This window comes from Microcaecilia unicolor, chromosome 1, assembly GCF_901765095.1.
Source record: "Microcaecilia unicolor chromosome 1, aMicUni1.1, whole genome shotgun sequence".
NCBI lineage: Eukaryota > Metazoa > Chordata > Amphibia > Gymnophiona > Siphonopidae > Microcaecilia > Microcaecilia unicolor.
Genome location: NC_044031.1, coordinates 160,257,738 through 160,278,750, shown reverse-complemented (window position 1 = coordinate 160,278,750; position 21,013 = coordinate 160,257,738). Strand labels below are relative to the sequence as shown.

The window sequence follows — 21,013 nt, the reverse complement described above, 5'->3', positions numbered from 1 at the left end:
ACCCTTAATTCAAAAGTGAATACAGAACCGATTACATAAGCTAGAAATAACCAAAAGCAAATTTCAAATAGGAAAATAAATGACAAACCTTAAGCATTATTAATTAAAAGTATGAAATTGTCCCAAAACAAATTGTAAATTGAAAAGGTGTGATAAAAGCTTCTAGGACAAGTACAAATGCAAAATTACAACTGTAAAAGGAGAAGAGAAAGCATTAATCAGACCGGAAGATGGCCGTATAGTTTGACAGCCAGCCATAAGTTATAGTATAAAGCACTGACAGTACATGAAGGAGAAGAGCATGCTTCTGAAGTCCAGATAGCTTAGAAAAACAAGTCACAGAGACAGGGGACAGGAGAATGCTGTATAATGGACAAGAGACCTTTTGCAAGGAGAAAGTATAGGTGGAAGTGAGATAAGTTTAACAGTCTTACAGCCAAAGCTGTGACAGGAGTGAGGGGGTACAGAAAAAGTGACAAATTCACTCTGAGAAGCGGTAACAACGGCAGCTTACTGTCAGGATCGGTGCAGGACTTTTAGGACTTTTAGCAAAGACAAAATACAAAGGTAGAAGACTTAGAGCGTAGTAATAGTTGCATATATAGTGAGTATGACAGAAAGGTGTCGAAAGTGGCAGAGACGGGATTAATGCAGAGAAAAGTAAACCCGGAAGTGTAGCTAAAAGTGGCTACGGGGAAACTATGCACTTATATTCAAAGTCAGATAAATTATCTGTGGTTTCCTGTAGTTTCCGGTAGCTATAGAATTATTTAGAGTCAGATCAGGACTAGCAATCATTTGGAAAAAGCACATAAGTTATTGTTCTGTCAGTTTCCAGCTATACGGCCCTTGTACTGAAATGCTTTTACAGCTCTGAATATGGTTCCTTAATAAGGCTGTGTTATAACATATTGAATCAAGCAGTCCAAATACAATGCTTAATGATGACGAACAGAACAGGCTTAGCATTTGAGGGAAGGGGGGGTGAAAAGTTACCGTTCTATCCATAGGCAGAAAACACATATCTGTGAATAAGATTCCGTTTCAGCATGGCTAGGAAGTCAGCACAGTCTGAGGAAACATTGTGGTTAAGATATATACGGGTTTACAGAAGATTGTTAAAAGGATTTAATGTTGATGCAGATGTTAAAGGAAAAGGAAAATAAAAACCAGAAGGGAAGTGTGCTTCCTGTGCTTAATTTGAGTTTAGTGCTCACTGCAAGCATCGGACATTACGGCTACTGAAAATAGGACTAAACAGCACATAAAAACTTTATGCTGGTATAATTAATCAGGATAGGATTTTATCAAATCAAACATATAGAAGTTCTTAGAAACTATTATGTAAGGAAGCAGGGAGTTAATGTGTGAGGAAGTATGACAAATCTAACTACGTTGCTATTTTACTTGCTCAGATAGACCGCCGTAATCATTCTGTGTTCATATAAAAGCTGTCAATTCTACACTTGATACGGCAACTCCTTCAAAGCAAAAAAATTTTTAATGTCTTCTACTGTGTCTTTAAAATAACGGCAATCTAAATTTCATTACTACCAGTATATCACTTGATTCTGTAAAGTAAGGGTTAATTTTTAGTTTCCGGACTAAGGCTTCCTAGACGATTACAACTGAATTTATGTGCTAAGAAGTATTTTGTTTTGGCATTCTCTTGAGCCTTCCTCTGTTATAGAAGCTGAACAATCAAACTTAGCACAATTGAAAACCCATTTTTAGAAGGAAAATGCATTAAAAGGGCAGACACTATAGCATTATATCCAAAGGGTTAGAAAGTAAAGGTCAAGGGATGAACGAAAACTGTGACATAATCATAAAGATATAAGCGAGGAAGTAGAGAGAAAGAAAGGCATTCGAGACAGCTTCATTTCTCTTAAGAGAGGTCTGGCGACCATCAAAATCTAAGAAGGAATTCATTACACGCATTTATAAATGGAGAAGCTAAGGATATAGAAAAATGTGATTCGGGCAGAAATAAATCCCAAAAGCAGTGAGAAAGCAGTGGCGTGAGACACTAGAGAGGAAATCCTGGGTCTTACTGAGTGCAAGATCTACAGACAGATAGACATGAAGCAGAACAGGAAAAAAAAACAATGGACGGCCCTAAAACACAGGGACAGTTGCCTTGAGAGGAGGACAAAGAATAAGGAGAGATGGAGATAACACAGGGATGGCTAGGAAAGCAGGAATAAAAAAATGAGCAGCATAGCACATGCAGAAAACTATAGTAGGGAGAAAGGTTAGTGGGATATAGGTTAAACTGGCATAAGGTTAAAAACACCAGCTTCTTAACGGCAAAACAAATTTTGTGGTTTCATATGTAGCTTGCATCCGGAAATGCTACAAGTATAGGAAATATATGCATATTAATCATGTCACATAAAGACAATGGCAAAAACCAAATACCGGAGTGAAAACCACCCTCTTTTGACTGGACCATAACAGAACAAAAACCTAAGGGGGGGCCACGCATGCAAGTACGGATTATTAGGTAAATGTTCCCTTAATTAATCCTATAAGTAAAAGTAATTAGAAAAACCATTATACAGATGTAGTTTAACTGTAATGGCAGGAAACCAAATCATATTACAAAAGGATGTACCGCAATAGTAACAAAAGGGTTTTAGAGCAAAGCTGTAAAAAGACAGAATCTGAAATGTAAGGGTTTCTGTAACAGAGAGGAAATAGAGAGAGAAAGGAAGCTAAGCGAGCCATGTGTGGTCACACAGAAAAGTCAAGGTTAAAAATGCAGAACCACATTGTGGGTTGCGATAAGATCTACCAGTCTGTGTTTTGCAGCATAAAAAATTATAGAGGGAAAACGAAACCCGTCTCTAAGTTCAACTGTTCAAAGTGTCAGAAAACGGGGGAAGGGAAGAAGAAAAGATAATACAGCAATTCACAGAGACAGTGCGGGACAATTTCTTACAAGGTAGAAGCAGAATCGGAGGTTTAAGTGCAGCGCTGAGAAAAAGAGCGATTAGGTGCAGAAAAGACGCAGACCGGAATGATGTCAGAGAACTGCAGTGAGAGAGAACAGGGATCAGAGTAAGTACGAAGAGAGCCAGAATAGGCAAGTGAGACGAAAAGGAGGGGGGTAATAAAACAGGGCAATAGGGGAGGGCAATCAGGACAGAGAGATATCCTAGTTGAGAGCGCAGGACATACAGGAGGGCAGATGGAGTGTACTGTCCAAGAACTGCAATGAGCAGTGAATGAGGGCTTGGACAGAGGTAGGAAAGGGAGAAGGATGGAGAGGATGGGAATAGGAATTGGAAGCAACAGAAAAACGGCCAAAATCAAAGGATCATTAGGCAAGAATGCCAGCATAAAGACTGATCCAAAGAATTGAGCGTGAAAAATACTCACAGCATAAACACGATCGCAGTCTCCTGGCCGCGTAATTATGCGCCAATCATACACCAAACGTTCACGTGCACACACCTCACAAATCAAAGGAAGGACAGAAGAGAGGGGCAGAAAAAGAACAGAGAAGAAAATGGAAAGACAGGAAAGAAATTTTTGAACACATAGATTAATCCCCTCTGTGTGCAAAAATTAGCGCGGGCGGGCAAAAGGTCAGTGTTATCAGCGATCGGGGGTCACCAAATGTAAATTCTATCTATTGGCCCGCTTTGCGCACCAGGAGTACCCTTTTCCAAGGACAAAGGGTCTGCGCTTCCATTATCTGTTGGGCTGCCTGCCTAAATTCTCTTGAAAGTCCATCCCAGTAATATTCCTGGTGTACAACTGACTCTAAGATAAGGCCCATGATCATGGTCTTATGTCTATCAGGATCTAAATGAATCATTAGTTATCTGTGTACCCAAATGTATTCTATTAAAATGTAACAGTATTTTGTACAGGCAATGAGTGTCAATTGTATTTCTAATTTCGTTGGTAGAATAAAAAGGAAATAAGGAATAGACAGAAATTAAGACAAACATAGTTTTAGGAAGATAAGTATAATTTATTTCTTACCCAAACACAAGTCTTCAAGTTGGTACAAATTACAGATTCAGTCTGACAGCTCACCCCGAGTAGGGTCTTCAGTTCGGTACCGATTCTGGAAGTAACCGGACAGAACTTCGCTGCTTTCAAGGCGTTGGGGACGGACTCCGAAATTAAGCCCAAATCACCCTTCTTTTATACTCTCTTCTCTCAATAGAAGTCTATGGCTGGACCTATTTTGGGACCTGTTTTTTTTCAACTATTTCTCAATTTCTGTGGTTAAACTGTCGTGTCCTGCCATCTGTTGTTCTGTACCCAACTCTTTCCGTTCCAGCTATTGCAAGTTATTTCGCAATTTCCTCTTTTGTCAACATGTTTTTCTCTTCTGCCAGAACATCTTATTCTATTATCTTATGATCTAAGTTTCATCTTATAGAAAGACAAACTCCATTTTAATAAGTGCTACATTCAATTTGTACCTGATTTTGTTCTATAAGGCCATTAGTAGGTTATCAGGCCTAGGCAGTGCTTTTCAGCTGTACAAAGCTATGTAGTTTGGCCTGCCACTATTCCAGTGGATAGATCTTAGGGTATAACACATATTAACTTGCAGGAAAAGCAAGTCCATGCTCAGCCAGTCATAGATTTTTAAACCTAGCTGGTATTTTTACAGCCTGAGTCCTAAAATCTGGCCTTCCACCCTTTCGGTGGGCATCCAGTGAGGGCCTCTTGCTGTAGTTTAGTTGCCCCTGTTATAGACCTCAGCATTTTGATTTGAACCATCTCACTTGTAGATATTGCATTATATTGAATACACTCTTCTATGAGTTCCTATGTGAATTGTCTTCCCCTTATTTCTGATCCCACTATGCCCACTTCCTCGTCCCCTACTCCCTTGGAAAGAGTCCTTAATTTCTTTCCCGCTGATAGAAAAGAACTTACCCGGTTATGTCAAACCTGGCATACCGCTTGGTCCGCTAAGGATCAAGGACTGGAATGGCCATCAAGGGGCTCATTTGATCAGGGCAAACTCCAAGCCTTGGTCTGCTACAATGAGTCCAACAAAACGGGAAAATCTAGGGATAAACATTTAGCTGCCATTAACAAATTCATACTTATTGCACGAAACCAGCACGATAGAGCTCTGGGTAAGTCAGATACCGATCAAGCCCCCTATCAAGATCCTGTAGCACCTACAGCTCCACCACCTTATGATGCTGCTACTGCTGCAAGTACTACCAAGTTGTTACCATGTGCAGTGGGATATACCCCAATACCCCCAGGATATTGTGATAAACCTGACACAAATCCTCAGCTACAGATTTCTCAGGGATCTCAGACAGTGACACCCCCGCTGCCTGCAGTATCTCCTGCTCCTATGATATTTGACCCACCTACTACCGTGCACATCGCCGGTGTTGTTGATCTATCTCTTCCCTCATCACAAAAAAACTCAATTCCAATATCTCAGGGGTCAGTACAAACTCAGACGCCTTTAACCCCTTCAACAATCCCAGTGGCCCAACCAGTAGCCCTGATTTCGGCCCAATTACCCACTGTTACCTCTGCTCCAACGATGCAAGCAACAACCCAGACGCTAACCCCACCACCGCCTCATGTATATCGTACTCTTGGAGGCTATGAGATGGAGATACCCCCTCCCATTATTGAGCAATATCCTTGTGTCCCGAACCCATCAGTTCCGGCCACCGTCCAGTACCCTGCTATCAGTCAAATTGACGTAGCTGCCCAGACCTCCACCTACCCTAGCCTAGGATCCGGGTTGACTTCACACATGACCACCCAAACGACTACCTACCCACATATGGGACACACAACTCAGACATCACCTCCACCACTACCTTTGGACTCTTCTGTCCAAACTGGTCCCTTGCCAGCTGAATCCCTACAGTCTATCCTGTCTCAATTACGACAGATGGGTTTCATTCCATGTAGTCCTGCTACACAGACACGGGCTATTTGTCAGGAACTCTATGATCGGGGTTTCATTAAACCACCCCCTGCTCCAGTGAACCCTTCAATGCCCATTCTAGAACCTCAGTGTTCTATTCCTCCTAGATGGGACACGTTAGGTGCACGGCCAATGCGTCCCTTGGTACTCCCAGCCAAACCAGCTAATAAGGAGCGACCGAAGGTTAGACTCTCCCCATTAGACGAAGCATGGGAAGTTTTAAAACAACAACTCCCCACAAAATCGGACATAGAGGATATTCGAAACGAGCCTCCTCCGATGTTCCATTTCTCCTCTTTTTCAGATAGTGAAGTAATCCCTTCCCTTGCAGACGATTCACCTCGTTTCACGTTACCTAATACCCCAGTCCCCTCGGAAGAACAATACGATCACACATTGGCTAGTATGGGAGATGGCCTCGCGTTTGTTTCAGAAGGACTTCGTTCCTTACACAAGTCCCTGACAACGCAACCGCACCCTGATACCCCGGACACCGTGGTATCTGTTGCACCAAAATCTGAGTTTCCTCAACAACATGATGTTATTTCTCATCATACTAGACAGCGCCATCCTCACAGTTATCTTACTGATGAAGGATCTAGCCGCTGCCTTGCGGTTATTGACAATTCCCCACACCCTACAAGTTTGAATATCAGTACAGACCCTATCTTATCTAGTCCGCCTAGCACACCTGCCCAATATGTGGCTTTGCATGAGAATTCATGGCATTACGTTCACCCATGGGTTGATAATCTCGCAGGATGGTCTGAGGCGCTCCAGCCCCAGTCCGCTCTCTTCCCACGTGAAGGATCCTTACGTTCTGACAAGCTTTCACTTGTAAGAGATCTAATTTATGACCACCCCGACCCCCATTGGGATCAGAAAACAACCCTCTATCTAATCCAAGGTCTTCAGGTTTGGAAAAAGTATGAGAATCAGTTTCCCCCAACCACCTCGATTGATCTCCTTAAATCAGTGAAACTTTTTCCCCTGCTGAATAAAATGTCAGGTGGTGTCCCTCATACGGAATACACCCCACTTTCAGCTGTTGAATTGAATAGCCTCATACTACAGCTCCCGGATATTGCACAGGGAGGTAACCGCTGGTTAAAGAAATTACAGGACATAACCCTGGGGACTACTCTATCAGTAGGTGATATGAAAGCGCTCCTGGGCAGAACCCCACACGCTAGTATCACTGACATATTCACTCAATCGGGCTATGCAAAATTTGCCACCGATACTCAGTATGATGGCAACCCTTTGACAGAAATTCAGACCAAAGTATTCCAGGAAATCCGGACCATGTATCCGACCCTTAAAGACTTTTCGGTTATCACTTCCCAAAGATGGGAAATGGATTCAGAGCCTATTGAGGCCTATTTACTCAGACTCCAAGACCTCTATAAGGAAGAAACAGAGGAAAAATTTGACTCTGATAATGCCCTCCCAGTATTCTACCATTTACTGAAGGGAACCTTACCTTCAGAAATTAAACTTAAGTTAGAGAACACCGTGGGTCTCCAATTAGAAAAATGGCCTAAAATTCGTGAACACATCCTTCATCATTGCAGACGACTTATTAAAAGCAAGCAAAATGAAGCCCAACATCGTAAGACAGTACACACTAACTTGGAGGTGCTACAGACTGAAGATCTCAAAGAGAAAAGAGCCTCTAAGAGCTCTGACACCAATACCAATACTCCTAACACTTCTCCCCCTGTTATTGTTATGTATGCTGATCAACGCTATGACAATAACACCCGAAATCAGGGCCCACGGCCCTACCGCCCAGACCGTAGAATTGATTACCCTGAAGAAAGAGGTCGTCGCTCTCAACCCCAGCGAGGTCCCCCAAGGGGCCCTCTTGGAGATACTAGGCGACAACGAGACTATCGTTCCTGGCCTAGCCCTGATCGCTATCCTGATGTGCTCTGTTATCGCTGCCAACAATACGGTCATTATGCTGCTGAATGTCTTCAGACACAGCCATATAGATTTAGAAAATCGCAGATCCGTCAAAATCCCCCTGAACGGCAGTCATTCCCTTTATGGAACCCGGATCAACACCGTCCGCAGTGACCACAGATTTAGGGATCAATATTACCCACCCCATAATGACTAGGCGTAATCCGAACACGATTTGATTTTGTTGCTCTCAGTTACTCAAAACTACTCGGCTCCTCATTTAGTATCCGGTAACCATTTCTCTGTATATGTGTTGGTTTGATGTTTCTGTTTCCATTACAGGTAACATGTCTTTATTTTATATTCCTCTAGGTTTAATAGCAAGTGTATATTTATGGTACCATACAAATGACCTAACTAAGTCAGCAAGTTATTTATTTGTTTCTATGCATACCTTCCCTGGGGAGTTCTTATCAACTGCAGGGATGAGCGATCCCCAGAGGATATTCATTTTATGTTTTTTTATATATACCTGAACTGACTTATTTATGCCATTTTACTTTATACGGGATCCCTTTTAAATAAAAGCTGTGTATTGCTCATTGTTAAAATGTTTTCTGCTTTAACTGTTACGCTGTTTACATTCACTTCTTTAGTTTTTTCATGAATATAAAGCCTTCATTTTTGAAATCTCTCTATGGTATGTGTGATATCTGAAAGCTTTTCATTATTTCCTTGTCTAAGAAAGAAGAAATATTTAATAACCATTATTCGTTATATGGAATAAATGCGAGAAATATTCCCTTGAACTGGCCATTTGGGGGAACATTTTGCGCTGATCATAGATTTTGTAGTATTCTTCGACTGAGAATTGGTGAAGCTTTCAGACATAAATTGGGAAAATTATACACTCCACTTTCTGATTCCTTTCTATTTAAAACAGTATGCTTTGTGTATTTAACTAACACCTTGCTTCAACTAACTCTTGCCACGTGGTGATTTTGTCTTGAAGCGATATGCTTCTTCCTACTTCTTTGTCTGATTGAAAAAGGGTTACTTAAACTCTATGTGAAGGTCAATAACTTTTGAATGTTTTTTTTCATTTGTCTTTTTCAAGGAACCTTTTTCTGGCATTGCCTTCTGAATATGCCTTGCTGCAATTCAGATGTATCATATTTGGTTTTATTTTTATTTTTTTTTATTAAGCCTATTTTTATCTTACACCCTTCAGAGTGTTTTTTTTTTCCATTTTTTAATTTTTTTTAATTTTTCATTTTCGATACTTTTTTGTTTTGGGGACACACCATAGTAGGGATACACCTCACGGCCCTCCTCTCTGATGCTCTACCGACTCTTGCACCTTTTTATTTTGTTTTTTCTTTCCCTGCCCTCTTCTCTGATGCTCTCCTCTTACATAATTTTTTTTTATTTTCCTCCTTCCGATTTTCCCTCATATCCTCCTCCCTGGCCCCCATTTATACCCACGACCCGCCTCCTAACCCCTTGTCTAATTCTTGTATTTACGCAATGGTTCTTCATGACGCCTCCTAGCATTATGATTTCTTCCAATAAATTAACCACATAAATTGCACTGTTTAAGTTTTTCCTTTCCCCAGATGGATACAGGAATTCTGTTGACGTCCCTCACCGAGGAGACGACTGCTAGCAAAGAAGAGCTACCCGATAATGTGTCTGATCTGAAGGCTATGTTGCAGCAAAGAATCGCTACATTAAAGGACAGATGCACAGACCCCAACATTACCCGGTGTGAGATACGAGACATTATTGAGTGTGAGTTTCAACAGATACATCGATTGGTCCATGAGCGAAAGAGATAGGCTCTCCACTTACTGGAGTTGCAAGAAGCTTTGGCCTCTACCCTTCTTTCTGAATCGTCTAGCTCGTAAGTCCTGCTGGCCTCCTGCAGCTGAGGGCTCAACCCTTGGTGAATGTTAGTCATCGCAGGTGAAGATTCCATATCTATTGGCGATAGATGGCAACACATTGCCCTCCATACATCAATAACTTGAACATTTACCATCATCTCTAAATTTTTATTGTTAGTTTTTGTACTTTTTTTGTTCCATATACTTAACCATTGTTATTTTGATCATGTGTTCGTTAAAATTACCAATCTGTCTCGCACGTTATGCAAGCCAGAAGTGGGGATATATTATGCACATCCCAATTTCTAGTATTAAGAGGGTTGCAATTGACCCCTACCAAACAGGAGATATAATTTTATATATACTATTGCTATTTATGAAAATTGGCTTTTCATTATTTAACCCTTATGGTTTCCCTTTTGTTTTTGCACTTAATTAGCACTGATTTCTCCATGTTTACATTGTCTTTCATTTCTCTTGACATTTATATATTATTTTTGCTTATTCAATTCACACTGATTATGCCCACCAAGATATAGCAATGTATCATTCAGGCATACAGTTATTTTGCTTATTCCTTTGCCAGCCTCTGACTCTTGATGGACTTGATGGTATATGCCTAGAATAAAGACATGGAAAGATCCAAGTTTGTACACCATAAATACGTCTTCAAGATCTATCCAGGCCCAAATGATGTTAGATCCCCTAAGGTTGTGGCAATGATCTTTACACCTTGCAAACTACTGGACCACAAGTCTTGGGTCCATGTGAAAGATATACTCAGTCGCAGAACCTGATGTTACCAGCCTAACCATCTCAAGACCAGCCACTTCCTTCAGCAGGCCAACCATGAAAATCCAGCCCTGTTAGATCTTCCAGATCTCCGTCCAGATTCTTCAGCGCTTCCACCGCCTCAACCATGATCGATGAAAGAGAGTTCAGAACTGATACTTCATTTGAGATTAACTGTTGCTGTTTATGGACATTATAGATTCATATTTTGTTTTATTTTCCAGTTTAGCAGCAATCCTGTCTATATATATTGAAAAGGTTTTATTTTTATTTTCCTATTATTTCCTTTATTGTTCTAATTGTTTTTCTAAGAGTTTCCCCGTTATTTCTGTTTATGTAATGCAGGTATAAACCCTGCTTGTATCAACCTGTTATGCAATTGTTTAACTTTGGTATAGGCTTACTTAAGCTGCATGTCTTTCTGTAGGTTTGACTAAGCTCCAAGTGGGGTAACGGATATATAAAATGCTTCCCATACTTCCAGGTCATTATGCATATGTCAATATCCATGCATGACCTTTGTTAATATAAATTTTCCTAGGATTGACCCTTTTTGCTGGATATGACAACCTCATACTTGTTTAAGGATTCTGAATACCTACAACCTAAAACAGCCTGCAATCTGAGTACTAACCATATATTTGTTGAGCCACCATAACAATGCTTAATCAAAACCACTGTTCCTTCCGAGGACCACTGAGATAGATACATTAGATTATCTCCCCATGTACTATGCAACAGATGCAATAGAAGTCATAGCAAGACCTGAAAGTATTTATTAGTATGATCCACCTGAAATTGCTATTACCCACATACCTATACTTCATGAGATTTTGCAGATGAACTCATGGATTTGTCCCATTCATAAAACCTCTCTCACTACAGGTTTGAGTTAGCCTCAAGAGGGGTAACATCAAGATTAAGGCCCAAGGGATTGAGTAATATAAAGGGAATTCCATATGCCCAAATAATATATCACCTGAGAATGAAGTTTCCTATCTTGCACCATACCTTCTAACAATTTGTAAGACCAAAACTCCCCCTCTCGTTTGATAGCTTACCACCTTCTGGAATGGATGATGACAAGCTTGACGAGCTTTGTGTCACCCCTCTCCAGAGGGGGTGACAAGTGGGGAATGTATAATTATACTACAGCAAGAGGCCCTCACTGGATGCCCACCGAAAGGGTGGAAGGCCAGATTTTAGGACTCAGGCTGTAAACATACCAGCTAGGTTTAAAAATCTATGACTGGCTGAGCATGGACTTGCTTTTCCTGCAAGTTAATATGTGTTATACCCTAAGATCTATCCACTGGAATAGTGGCAGGCCAAACTACATAGCTTTGTACAGCTGAAAAGCACTGCCTAGGCCTGATAACCTACTAATGGCCTTATAGAACAAAATCAGGTACAAATTGAATGTAGCACTTATTAAAATGGAGTTTGTCTTTCTATAAGATGAAACTTAGATCATAAGATAATAGAAAAAGGGGAAGTGAAACTGATATGCTAAGAATAAGATGTTCTGGCAGAAGAGAAAAACATGTTGACAAAAGAGGAAATTGCGAAATAACTTGCAATAGCTGGAACGGAAAGAGTTGGGTACAGAACAACAGATGGCAGGACACGACAGTTTAACCACAGAAATTGAGAAATAGTTGAAAAAAAAACAGGTCCCAAAATAGGTCCAGCCATAGACTTCTATTGAGAGAAGAGAGTATAAAAGAAGGGTGATTTGGGCTTAATTTCGGAGTCCGTCCCCAACGCCTTGAAAGCAGCGAAGTTCTGTCCGGTTACTTCCAGAATCGGTACCGAACTGAAGACCCTACTCGGGGTGAGCTGTCAGACTGAATCTGTAATTTGTACCAACTTGAAGACTTGTGTTTGGGTAAGAAATAAATTATACTTATCTTCCTAAAACTATGTTTGTCTTAATTTCTGTCTATTCCTTATTTCCTTTTTATTCTACCAACGAAATTAGAAAATACAATTGACACTCATTGCCTGTACAAAATACTGTTACATTTTAATAGAATACATTTGGGTACACAGATAACTAATGATTCATTTAGATCCTGATAGACATAAGACCATGATCATGGGCCTTATCTTAGAGTCAGTTGTACACCAGGAATATTACTGGGATGGACTTTCAAGAGAATTTAGGCAGGCAGCCCAACAGATAATGGAAGCGCAGACCCTTTGTCCTTGGAAAAGGGTACTCCTGGTGCGCAAAGCGGGCCAATAGATAGAATTTACAATATGCATGACAGTGATCTGCATACAATAGATGCAGTGGGAATGAAAATCCTCATACATGCTCATTAGGGATATCCTGAAAAATGGCCCGTTTTCAGCCCTTGAGAACTGAATTTGGATAAGCTTGCATTAACACATACCTATTAAGGCAAGCAAATCATACACATCTCTCATGTTTTCAACTTGAAGCAAAGTCATACCACAAGTAAGATACTAGCTCAGCTATGGAAAAAAATCAGCCAATCATTGATAAATGCTGTTAAACAAAAATATTATTATTTGGATTTAATATACATTGCACTTTTTGTTAACAAAGCCCAAAGAAAACATGGAACATGCTTACAAACCTTTAAAAAAGTGTCTTTCTTTTCAAACATGTTTATAGCCACCTCTGGAATGTTTGATTGATTCAACATCTGAAGATATTTCACCTCCCTTAATATAGCAACAAGCTGCAATAAAAAGCAATGTTTTTGACTTGTGATATATTACTCAGGGAAGAGCTATGCATCAAGAACCTCACAAGTGTTAGGTTAATAGAATGGCTTTTATTTTATTGATCTGACAGCTTTTTTTTTTCTCCAGATTAACTGGAAGCAGGTAAGGATCTGCCAATATGGGGCAATTCTATAAAGAAGGTGCTGCCTGGATATCTCACCACCATCTGAAACTAAACATGGCCAAGACTGAGTTTCTTATCTTTCCCCTTAAACCCACCTCTCCTCTTCCCCCATTCTCTATCTCTATGGATAACACTCTCATCCTCCTTGTCTCATCAGCTTGTCACCTTGGGATCATCTTTGACTCCACTCTCTTTTTTTCTAAAAATATCCAACAAACTGCTAAAACCTGTCATTTCCTTCTCTATATCATCACCAAAAACTGTCCCTTCCTTTCTGAGCATACTATCAAAACCCTTATCCACACTCTCATCAAGTCTCACTTAGACTACTGCAACTTGCTTCTCACAGGTCTCCTGCTAAGCCATCTCTCTCCCCTTCAATCTGTTCAAACTTCTGCTTAAATTCCACCAGTGTCCCTATGCTTATATTATCCCTCTCCTCAAGTCACTTCATTGGCCCCCTGTCCATGTCTGCATACAGTTCAAACTCCTCTTATTAACTTACAAGTGCATTTACTCTGCAGCCTCGCAGTACCTCTCCACTCTTATCTCTCCCTACACTCCTCTTCGGGAACTCCATTCATCAGGTAAATCTCTCATCTGTATCCTTCTCCTCCACTGCCAACTCCAGACTACGTTCCCATCTTGCTGCACCATATGCCTGGAATAGACTTCCTGAGTCAGTATGTCAAGCTCCAGCTCTGCCCATCTTCAAATCTAGGTTAACAGCCCCACCTTTTTTAGGCTGCTTTTAACTCCTAACTCCTGTTCACTTGTTCAGTACCCATGTCTGTTTTACCATTCCCACCTTAAGTAATTCCTTTATCCTTTATTTGTCCTGTTTGTCTGTCTTGATTAGATTGTAAGCTCTGTCGAGCAGAAACTGTCTCTTCATGCTCAAGTGTACTGTACTGCACTGCATAAGTCTAGTAGCACTATAGAAATGATAAATAGTAGTAGTAGTATGTATGTATATGCAAAAAATCCACAGAATACTTGAGAGGCGCTGTAGAGAAAATATCAGATCCAAATATAAAGTCCAGACAGCAAGTTTATTAATACAAACCCAATGTGTCCACGTTTTGCCCTTTCAAGGACTTTCTCGGGGGTAAAATACCCCCCAAAAAACTGGAGTAAAAAGCTTAGAACTCCCAGCTTCACTAGTAAATTTACTCAGCCTTGCTGCATGCTTCTCAGTGTACTTCCAAACAACTCCCTGTAATCAAGTTCTTTGGAAGTAGACTGAGAAGCATGCAGGGTTGCTGAGTATTGAACCATGGAACCCGTTGTGTTTGTATTAATAATCTTGCTGTTTGGACCTTACATTTGAATCTGCTCTTTTCTCTGCTTATACCAAAAATCCAGCCACACAGCACGCTAACTACACACACATCTTTGAGAGTTTGCAGGTGAGTATTCATATAAGTGGAGTCTGGATGAGGCATGCATGCATGTAACTTATAGAATACCATAAGTTATACACATTTCCAGAATCAAGGTGTGAGCATTCACACCATCTCAATGGCTGATGTGTTTGTGCCTAAACACATATGCACATATGTACCTAGTTATGCTAGTATTCTACAAAGTAAAGTAGGCATCTACTTTCCTTTATAGAATAGGCTCCAATTAGGTGCCCCTTTATAGAACTGTCCTTTACGAGTTCATTTGCACTATTTGTGGGTATTTTTTCTATACATTATCCTTTTACATAGTTTCCAGCCTGGGAATCAAACAAGGAGTCTATCACAAGGCAATGCACAGCACTTACAATCTGGGTAATCAGGATAACTCAGACTTCTATAAAGCTAACATTTACCAAATAGAGGATATTTGAACAACAATTCAAGCATAATACATGTATAAAGATTTTTAAAATAGTTTAGTAGATCAAACAAAACAGTCATTATAATGATTGCTTTTATATCATTACTCTGGTGATATTTGGTCATATTAATAGAAAAGGTCTAAAATCCTACAACCAGTTTAACTGTAGTATTTTGAAACATCACACCATTTTGCAGAGGACACACAGGCCCTGCAACTTATCACAGGAAAAATATCCACATTAAAAATTTTGCAGCAAAAAGGGGATCCAAGATGCTTGGCTGACTGCCATACTGTGCAGCAGCTCCACCAAAGTGCTTTGAAAAGTTAATTTACTCAGCGACTTTTACCTTTATACCATGCCGAAGAGTAAAGGCAAGGTCTGGATTCTCCTCCTACCTTGACACCCACTTCAGCTTTTGGTTTGGGGTTTTGTCAGCTTCAATCAGACTCCAGGTGTACCTGCGATGTGGGGAGCCAGCCAGAGAGAGGTTCTCCTTTAGGCAGTGAGGCTTTGCAGAGCCTGAACGTTCCCAACCTAGAAGTGGAGCAAGAATCTCTTGCTATTCCTGGAGGAATGTGGCTCCATGATGATTCCATGGCAGGAAGTGATGTGTTGCAAGTTTAGGAAGCAGTGTACCTGGCTACGTTTTAAGCCCTGGAACAGCAGAGCTTGTTAGAGGGAGAAAATGATGTTGGGCAGATGGATGTGCATGCTGCCATGCCTTCTCTACTGAAGGTAATTTGACTGATAAGACCAAGTGACATAACAATTGAGGAGATTTGGAACATGGTGGCTTCTATTCATCAGGTCTGTTCATTTTTTGCTCAGTTTTCTTCTCAATTGATTGATTGATAAATCTCAAGCTGAGGAGTACTTGACCCCTGCTACTTCCCAGAAGGTTGAGGCTTTGGAGCAAGAGGTTAAAAATATCAAAGGAGTTCAATCCACACTAGTAGTGGATAAGTCTGTTATACATAGGAAGATTCAGAACAAGGGAAAATGTTGCTAGACATTGGGGTATTAAATTTTCCTCATGCTTTGATTTATCTCCTAAAGGTCTTTTTATAGGTATTTGAGGGAAGTATTGACATTTCCTGATTCCTCTATGCCCCCTTTGAAAAATATTTACTGTGTTTTGACGATACAAGATCTGGAGAGAATCTGGAACATCTTTGGATATGACTGGACTTCTGGAATTTACTAGTAGTTTGCTTTGCTTTTGCTCAGGACAAGGAATCCATTTTGCATTTTTATTTCCACTATCAGAATGCTGAATGTCTTGGCTCTAAAATGCATATATATCCTGATGTGTGTAAGAAAATCCAGGAAGAATTTCTGCCTTGAAAGCATTCTCCTTGGGTGAAAATGAATTTTTTCTCTGTTTTCCATGTAAATGCATAATCTACCATCTCAGTTGCATATTTGTATTCAAAATAGGACGGAACCAATCATGTTACATCTAGCAAGACCTGAGTTATATTGTGTTGAGAGCTATACTATGTCTATAGGAACAGTTTTGCTTTCCCCTTGTAAATGTTCCTAGTTTCCTCTCTGGGGTATGTTAATTCTTCAGATTTACTCTCTCTATAGTGGTCTAGGTTTTCCACATTTCCTTTCTGATTAGACTTTTTGTCTTTTCCTTGATTACTTATATGCGGTATATAAGAGATGATAATAATTTTGATACTTCATGAATTGGAAAATTTCTGTTTAAGATGTTTGTCTTGTAGTTATTGTAAAACTTTCATAAAAATGCTGCAACAGCTTCTGCAGCAAGCATAGCCAGTCTGTCGCTCACAAATTCTAATTTCCAATTTTAGTTAACATGTTGCAGTACTTTGGCATGAAATATTTGCCAGCACAAATATTTATTCATCAAATGCAGAAAGTTTTAAACTATCAGAACAATTTCAAATGGATCAAAGCTGCCAAATAAGCTGTTAACCAGGCCTCATGGAATTATCATTTTTAAGGTGGCTTTATTTAGTAGCTCTGTGGGGAAATTTTTTCATTTAATGGATTTAGTTGACCATGGTCAAAGGAGGGACTTTGTGAGCTAATGTTAAATTTTAGAGCTATCTGGAGATACCTATGTTCAAAGACAACTGTTTAAATCTACCCAGCTATGTTGCAGCCAGCAATGTTTCAGGTAAAATTAGGTAGTAGCTAACAACTCAACACAACTCACAGGTACAAAATAGATTGCCCTTCACACTAAGAACATCTTTACAAACTGTCATATGACAGAAAAGGAACGTTAACCACCTGTAGTAGATGCTCTCTGAGGCCAGTAGGCCAAGTATTCTCACATCTGGATGACGACATCTGATGGAGCCCAGTGCAGACACTGAGTAGCGAGATGAAAGTAAAAATTTATAGCAGCATCCCACTGCGCATGCACTGGTGCCTTCCTGCCTGGTCATGTAAAATAGCTAAAGAATACAACTCCAAGGGGAGGTGGGAGGGTATGTGAGGATACTTGGCCTGCTGTCCTTAGAAAATACCTGCTGCAGGTGAGTAACTTCACTTTCTCCAAGGACAAGCAGGCCAGTTGTATTCTCACATCTGGGAATCCCAAGCTACCAGGCTCATCGAAAATAATAATGCTAGGATAATAGGGACTTAAAATGTTGAGGCCTCAAAGTCAATTAACCTGAACATTTATATACTAATTGTGAAGGTGCAGCCTGGAACCAAAGAAAACTGGGCCTAGGGGGTGGAGTTGGATTCTAGACACTGAACAAATTCTGCAGGACTGTCTGACTGAACCGGCTGTCACATCGGGTATCCTGCTCAAAGCACTACTACTACTACTAATCATTTCTAAAGCGCTACTAGATGTACGCAGCGCTGTACACTTGAACATGAAGAGAGTCCCTGCTCAATAAAGCTTATAATCTAATTAGGACAGACAAACAGGGCAAACAAGAGATAAGGGAATATTAAAGTGAGGATGATAAAATAACGGTTCTGAACAAGTGAATAAGGGTTAGGAGTTAAAAGCAGCATCAAAAAGGTGGGCTTTTAGCTTAGATTTGAAGACGGCCAGAGATGGAGCTTGACATACCGACTCAGGAAGTCTATTCCAGGCATATGGTGCAGCAAGATAAAAGGAACGGAGTCTGGAGTTAGCAGTGGAGGAGAAGGGTGCAGATAAGAGGATTTACCCAGTGAACGGAGTTCCCGGGGAGGAATGAAGGGAGAGATGAGAGTGGAGAGGTACTTAGGAGCTGCAGAGTGAATGCACTTATAGGTCAATAAGAGGAGTTTGAACTGTATGCAGAAACGGATAGGAAGCCAGTGAAGTGACTTGAGAAGAGGGCTAATTTGAGCATAATGACCCTGGCAGAATATTAGTCGTGCAGCAGAATTTTGAACAGATTGAAGGGGAGAGAGATGGCTAAGTGGGAGACCTGTGAGAAGCAAGTTGCAATAGTCTAAGCGAGAGGTGATAAGAGTGTGGATGAGGGTTCTGGTAGTGTACTCAGAAAGGAAAGGGCGAATTTTGCTGCTATTATAGAGAAAGAAACGACAGGTTTTAGCAGTCTGCTGAATATGTGTAGAAGGAGAGGGAGGAGTCGAAGATGACCCCAAGGTTACGAGCTGATGAGACAGGAAGGATGAGAGTGTTATCCACAGAAACAGAGAATGGGGGAGGAGGAGAGACTGGTTTAGGGGGAAAGATAAGAAGCTCAGTCTTGGTCATGTTTAGTTTCAAATGGCGCTGAGACATCCAGGCAGCAATGTCAGACAGGCAGGCTGATACTTTGGCCTGTATTTTGGCTGAGATTTCTGGTGTGGAGAGGTAGATCTGGGAGTCATCAGTGTAAAGATGATACTGAAAACCTTGGGAAGAGATCAGAGTACCAAAGGAAGAAGTACAGATGGAGAAAGGAAGAGGTCCCAGGACAGGTCCCTGAGGTACACCAACTGACAGTGGGGTAGAAGTAGAGGAGGATCCACTAGAGTATACATTAAAGGTACGCTGGGAGAGATAAGAAGAAAACCAGGAAAGAACAGAGCCCTGAAATCCAAGTGAGGACAGCGTATCAAGGAATAGGCTGTGATCAGCAGTGTCAAAAGCAGCAGATAGATCGAGAAGGATGAGGATAGAATAGAGATATTCATGCAGTTTATGTGTAGGACAAGTGAAGGGATCTAAAGTCTTGTTCTCACACCAAACGGCAAACCTTCTCCACTTAAATGAGTAACAACTCTTAGGGGAGTATTTCCTGGAAGCCAGCAAGATGCGAGAGACACCCTCTGGGAAATCTAAGAATTCTAATTCTATGCTCTCAACATCCAAGCCATGAGGGCCAGGGATTAGAGGCTGGGATGCAGAAGAAAACCCTCATTCTGCATAATAAGGGTCAGAAAACATTCCAATCACCATGGATTTTCAGAGGATAACTCCAGAAAAGGAAACCAGATCTATCTCGGTCAGTAAGGGCCAATTAGGATCATAGCGCTCTGGTCTTGCTTCAGTTTCAGGAAAGTCTTCTCTATGAGAGGTATTGGAGGATACACATACAGAAGATCCTCCCCTCCCAAAGTAGGAGAAAGGCATCCGACGCTAGTCTGCCATGTGATCTAAGCCTGGAACATAACTGTGGGATCTTGTTGTTGAGATGAGTGGCAAAAAGATCCACTAAGGGAAGATCTTGCGGGCTATGCCTATATTGAGATATTAGTTGTCCTTTCCTGCAAGGTATGTGGCTCAGAGGACCATTCTATGAAGGACAGCCCACTGCCACATTCCTACTGCCTCCTGAAACAAAGGTAGGATCCTGTACCTCTCCTGCTTGTTCACATTGCAACCTGGTTGTCCATTTGAATGAGAATAATTTGGTTCTGTAGCAGACCTCCGAAAACCTTTAGAGGATTCCAAATAGCCCTGAACCTGAGGAAGTTGCTATGGTAAGTTGTTCCCTGAGCAAAACAAATACTCTGGATGTGAAGCCCATCCACATGAGATTCCCATCCCAAGTTGGAGTCATCTGTTAACACCCGTTAACACCTTCTGAGGTGGTGAAATTTGGAATGGTAGTCCCACAGTCAAATTTGTCTAGAGCAAGTCAAAAGCTCATCCCTTGCTTCAACAGGGAGCTGGCTGGGTCTTCTGAGGTCGGGACTGGCGAGGCCAAGAATGATGTGCCTGGGGGTTAAATGCAGAGTGAGAAGGAGGTGGAAACCTATGCCTTTGAGAGTAGTAGGGTCACCGCCCAGGCCCACTCGAAAACCTCCTAGAAGAGGCTGCTGCTGGAGGCTGCTGAGACAGGGACTGTATGGTATCAGACTGCTTTTTTATGAGGTCAGTGACCTCCTCCACCTTGTCCCTAAAATGATTGTCTCCTCGGCAAGGTACATCCACAAACATCTCCTTAACTGCTGATTCTAGGTAAGAGACACACAGCCATGAGAGTCTGTGCATCCCCACACACATGGTGGAGAGTCTGGATGTCTGGATGCAATATCAAAAAATCATAAGTGTCCCTGGCCAGGTATTTCCTTCACTCCAGCTGCTTATTGTCCAACTGGTGAAGCTCTGCGCCCTGCTCCTGAGGGAAAGAATCCGCAAGATTAAATGTACCGCGAAGCTAAGATTTCAAGTAACGGCTCATGTAGAGCTGGTAGGACTAGATGCAGGCAATAAACATTGAGGCCTAAAACGTCTTCCTCCCAAACGAGTCTAGTGTCTGAGCACCTCTACCTGGGGGAGCCGAGGCATGACTCCTGGAGTTCCTAACTCTTTTGAGGGGGATTTGACAACCAGAGAG

At 41.1% G+C, this 21,013-nt stretch overlaps 1 protein-coding gene across 1 annotated transcript in view; it reads right to left on the bottom strand.

Moving 5' to 3' along the window:
- The window catches only part of DNAH11 (dynein axonemal heavy chain 11), a 708,797-nt gene that overhangs the window by 610,982 nt on the left and 76,802 nt on the right, over positions 1–21,013 (bottom strand). The window contains exon 11 of the mRNA XM_030201723.1: positions 13,131–13,235. Coding sequence (XP_030057583.1) covers positions 13,131–13,235 — 105 coding nt within the window. The remainder of the gene's footprint in view (positions 1–13,130; positions 13,236–21,013) is intronic.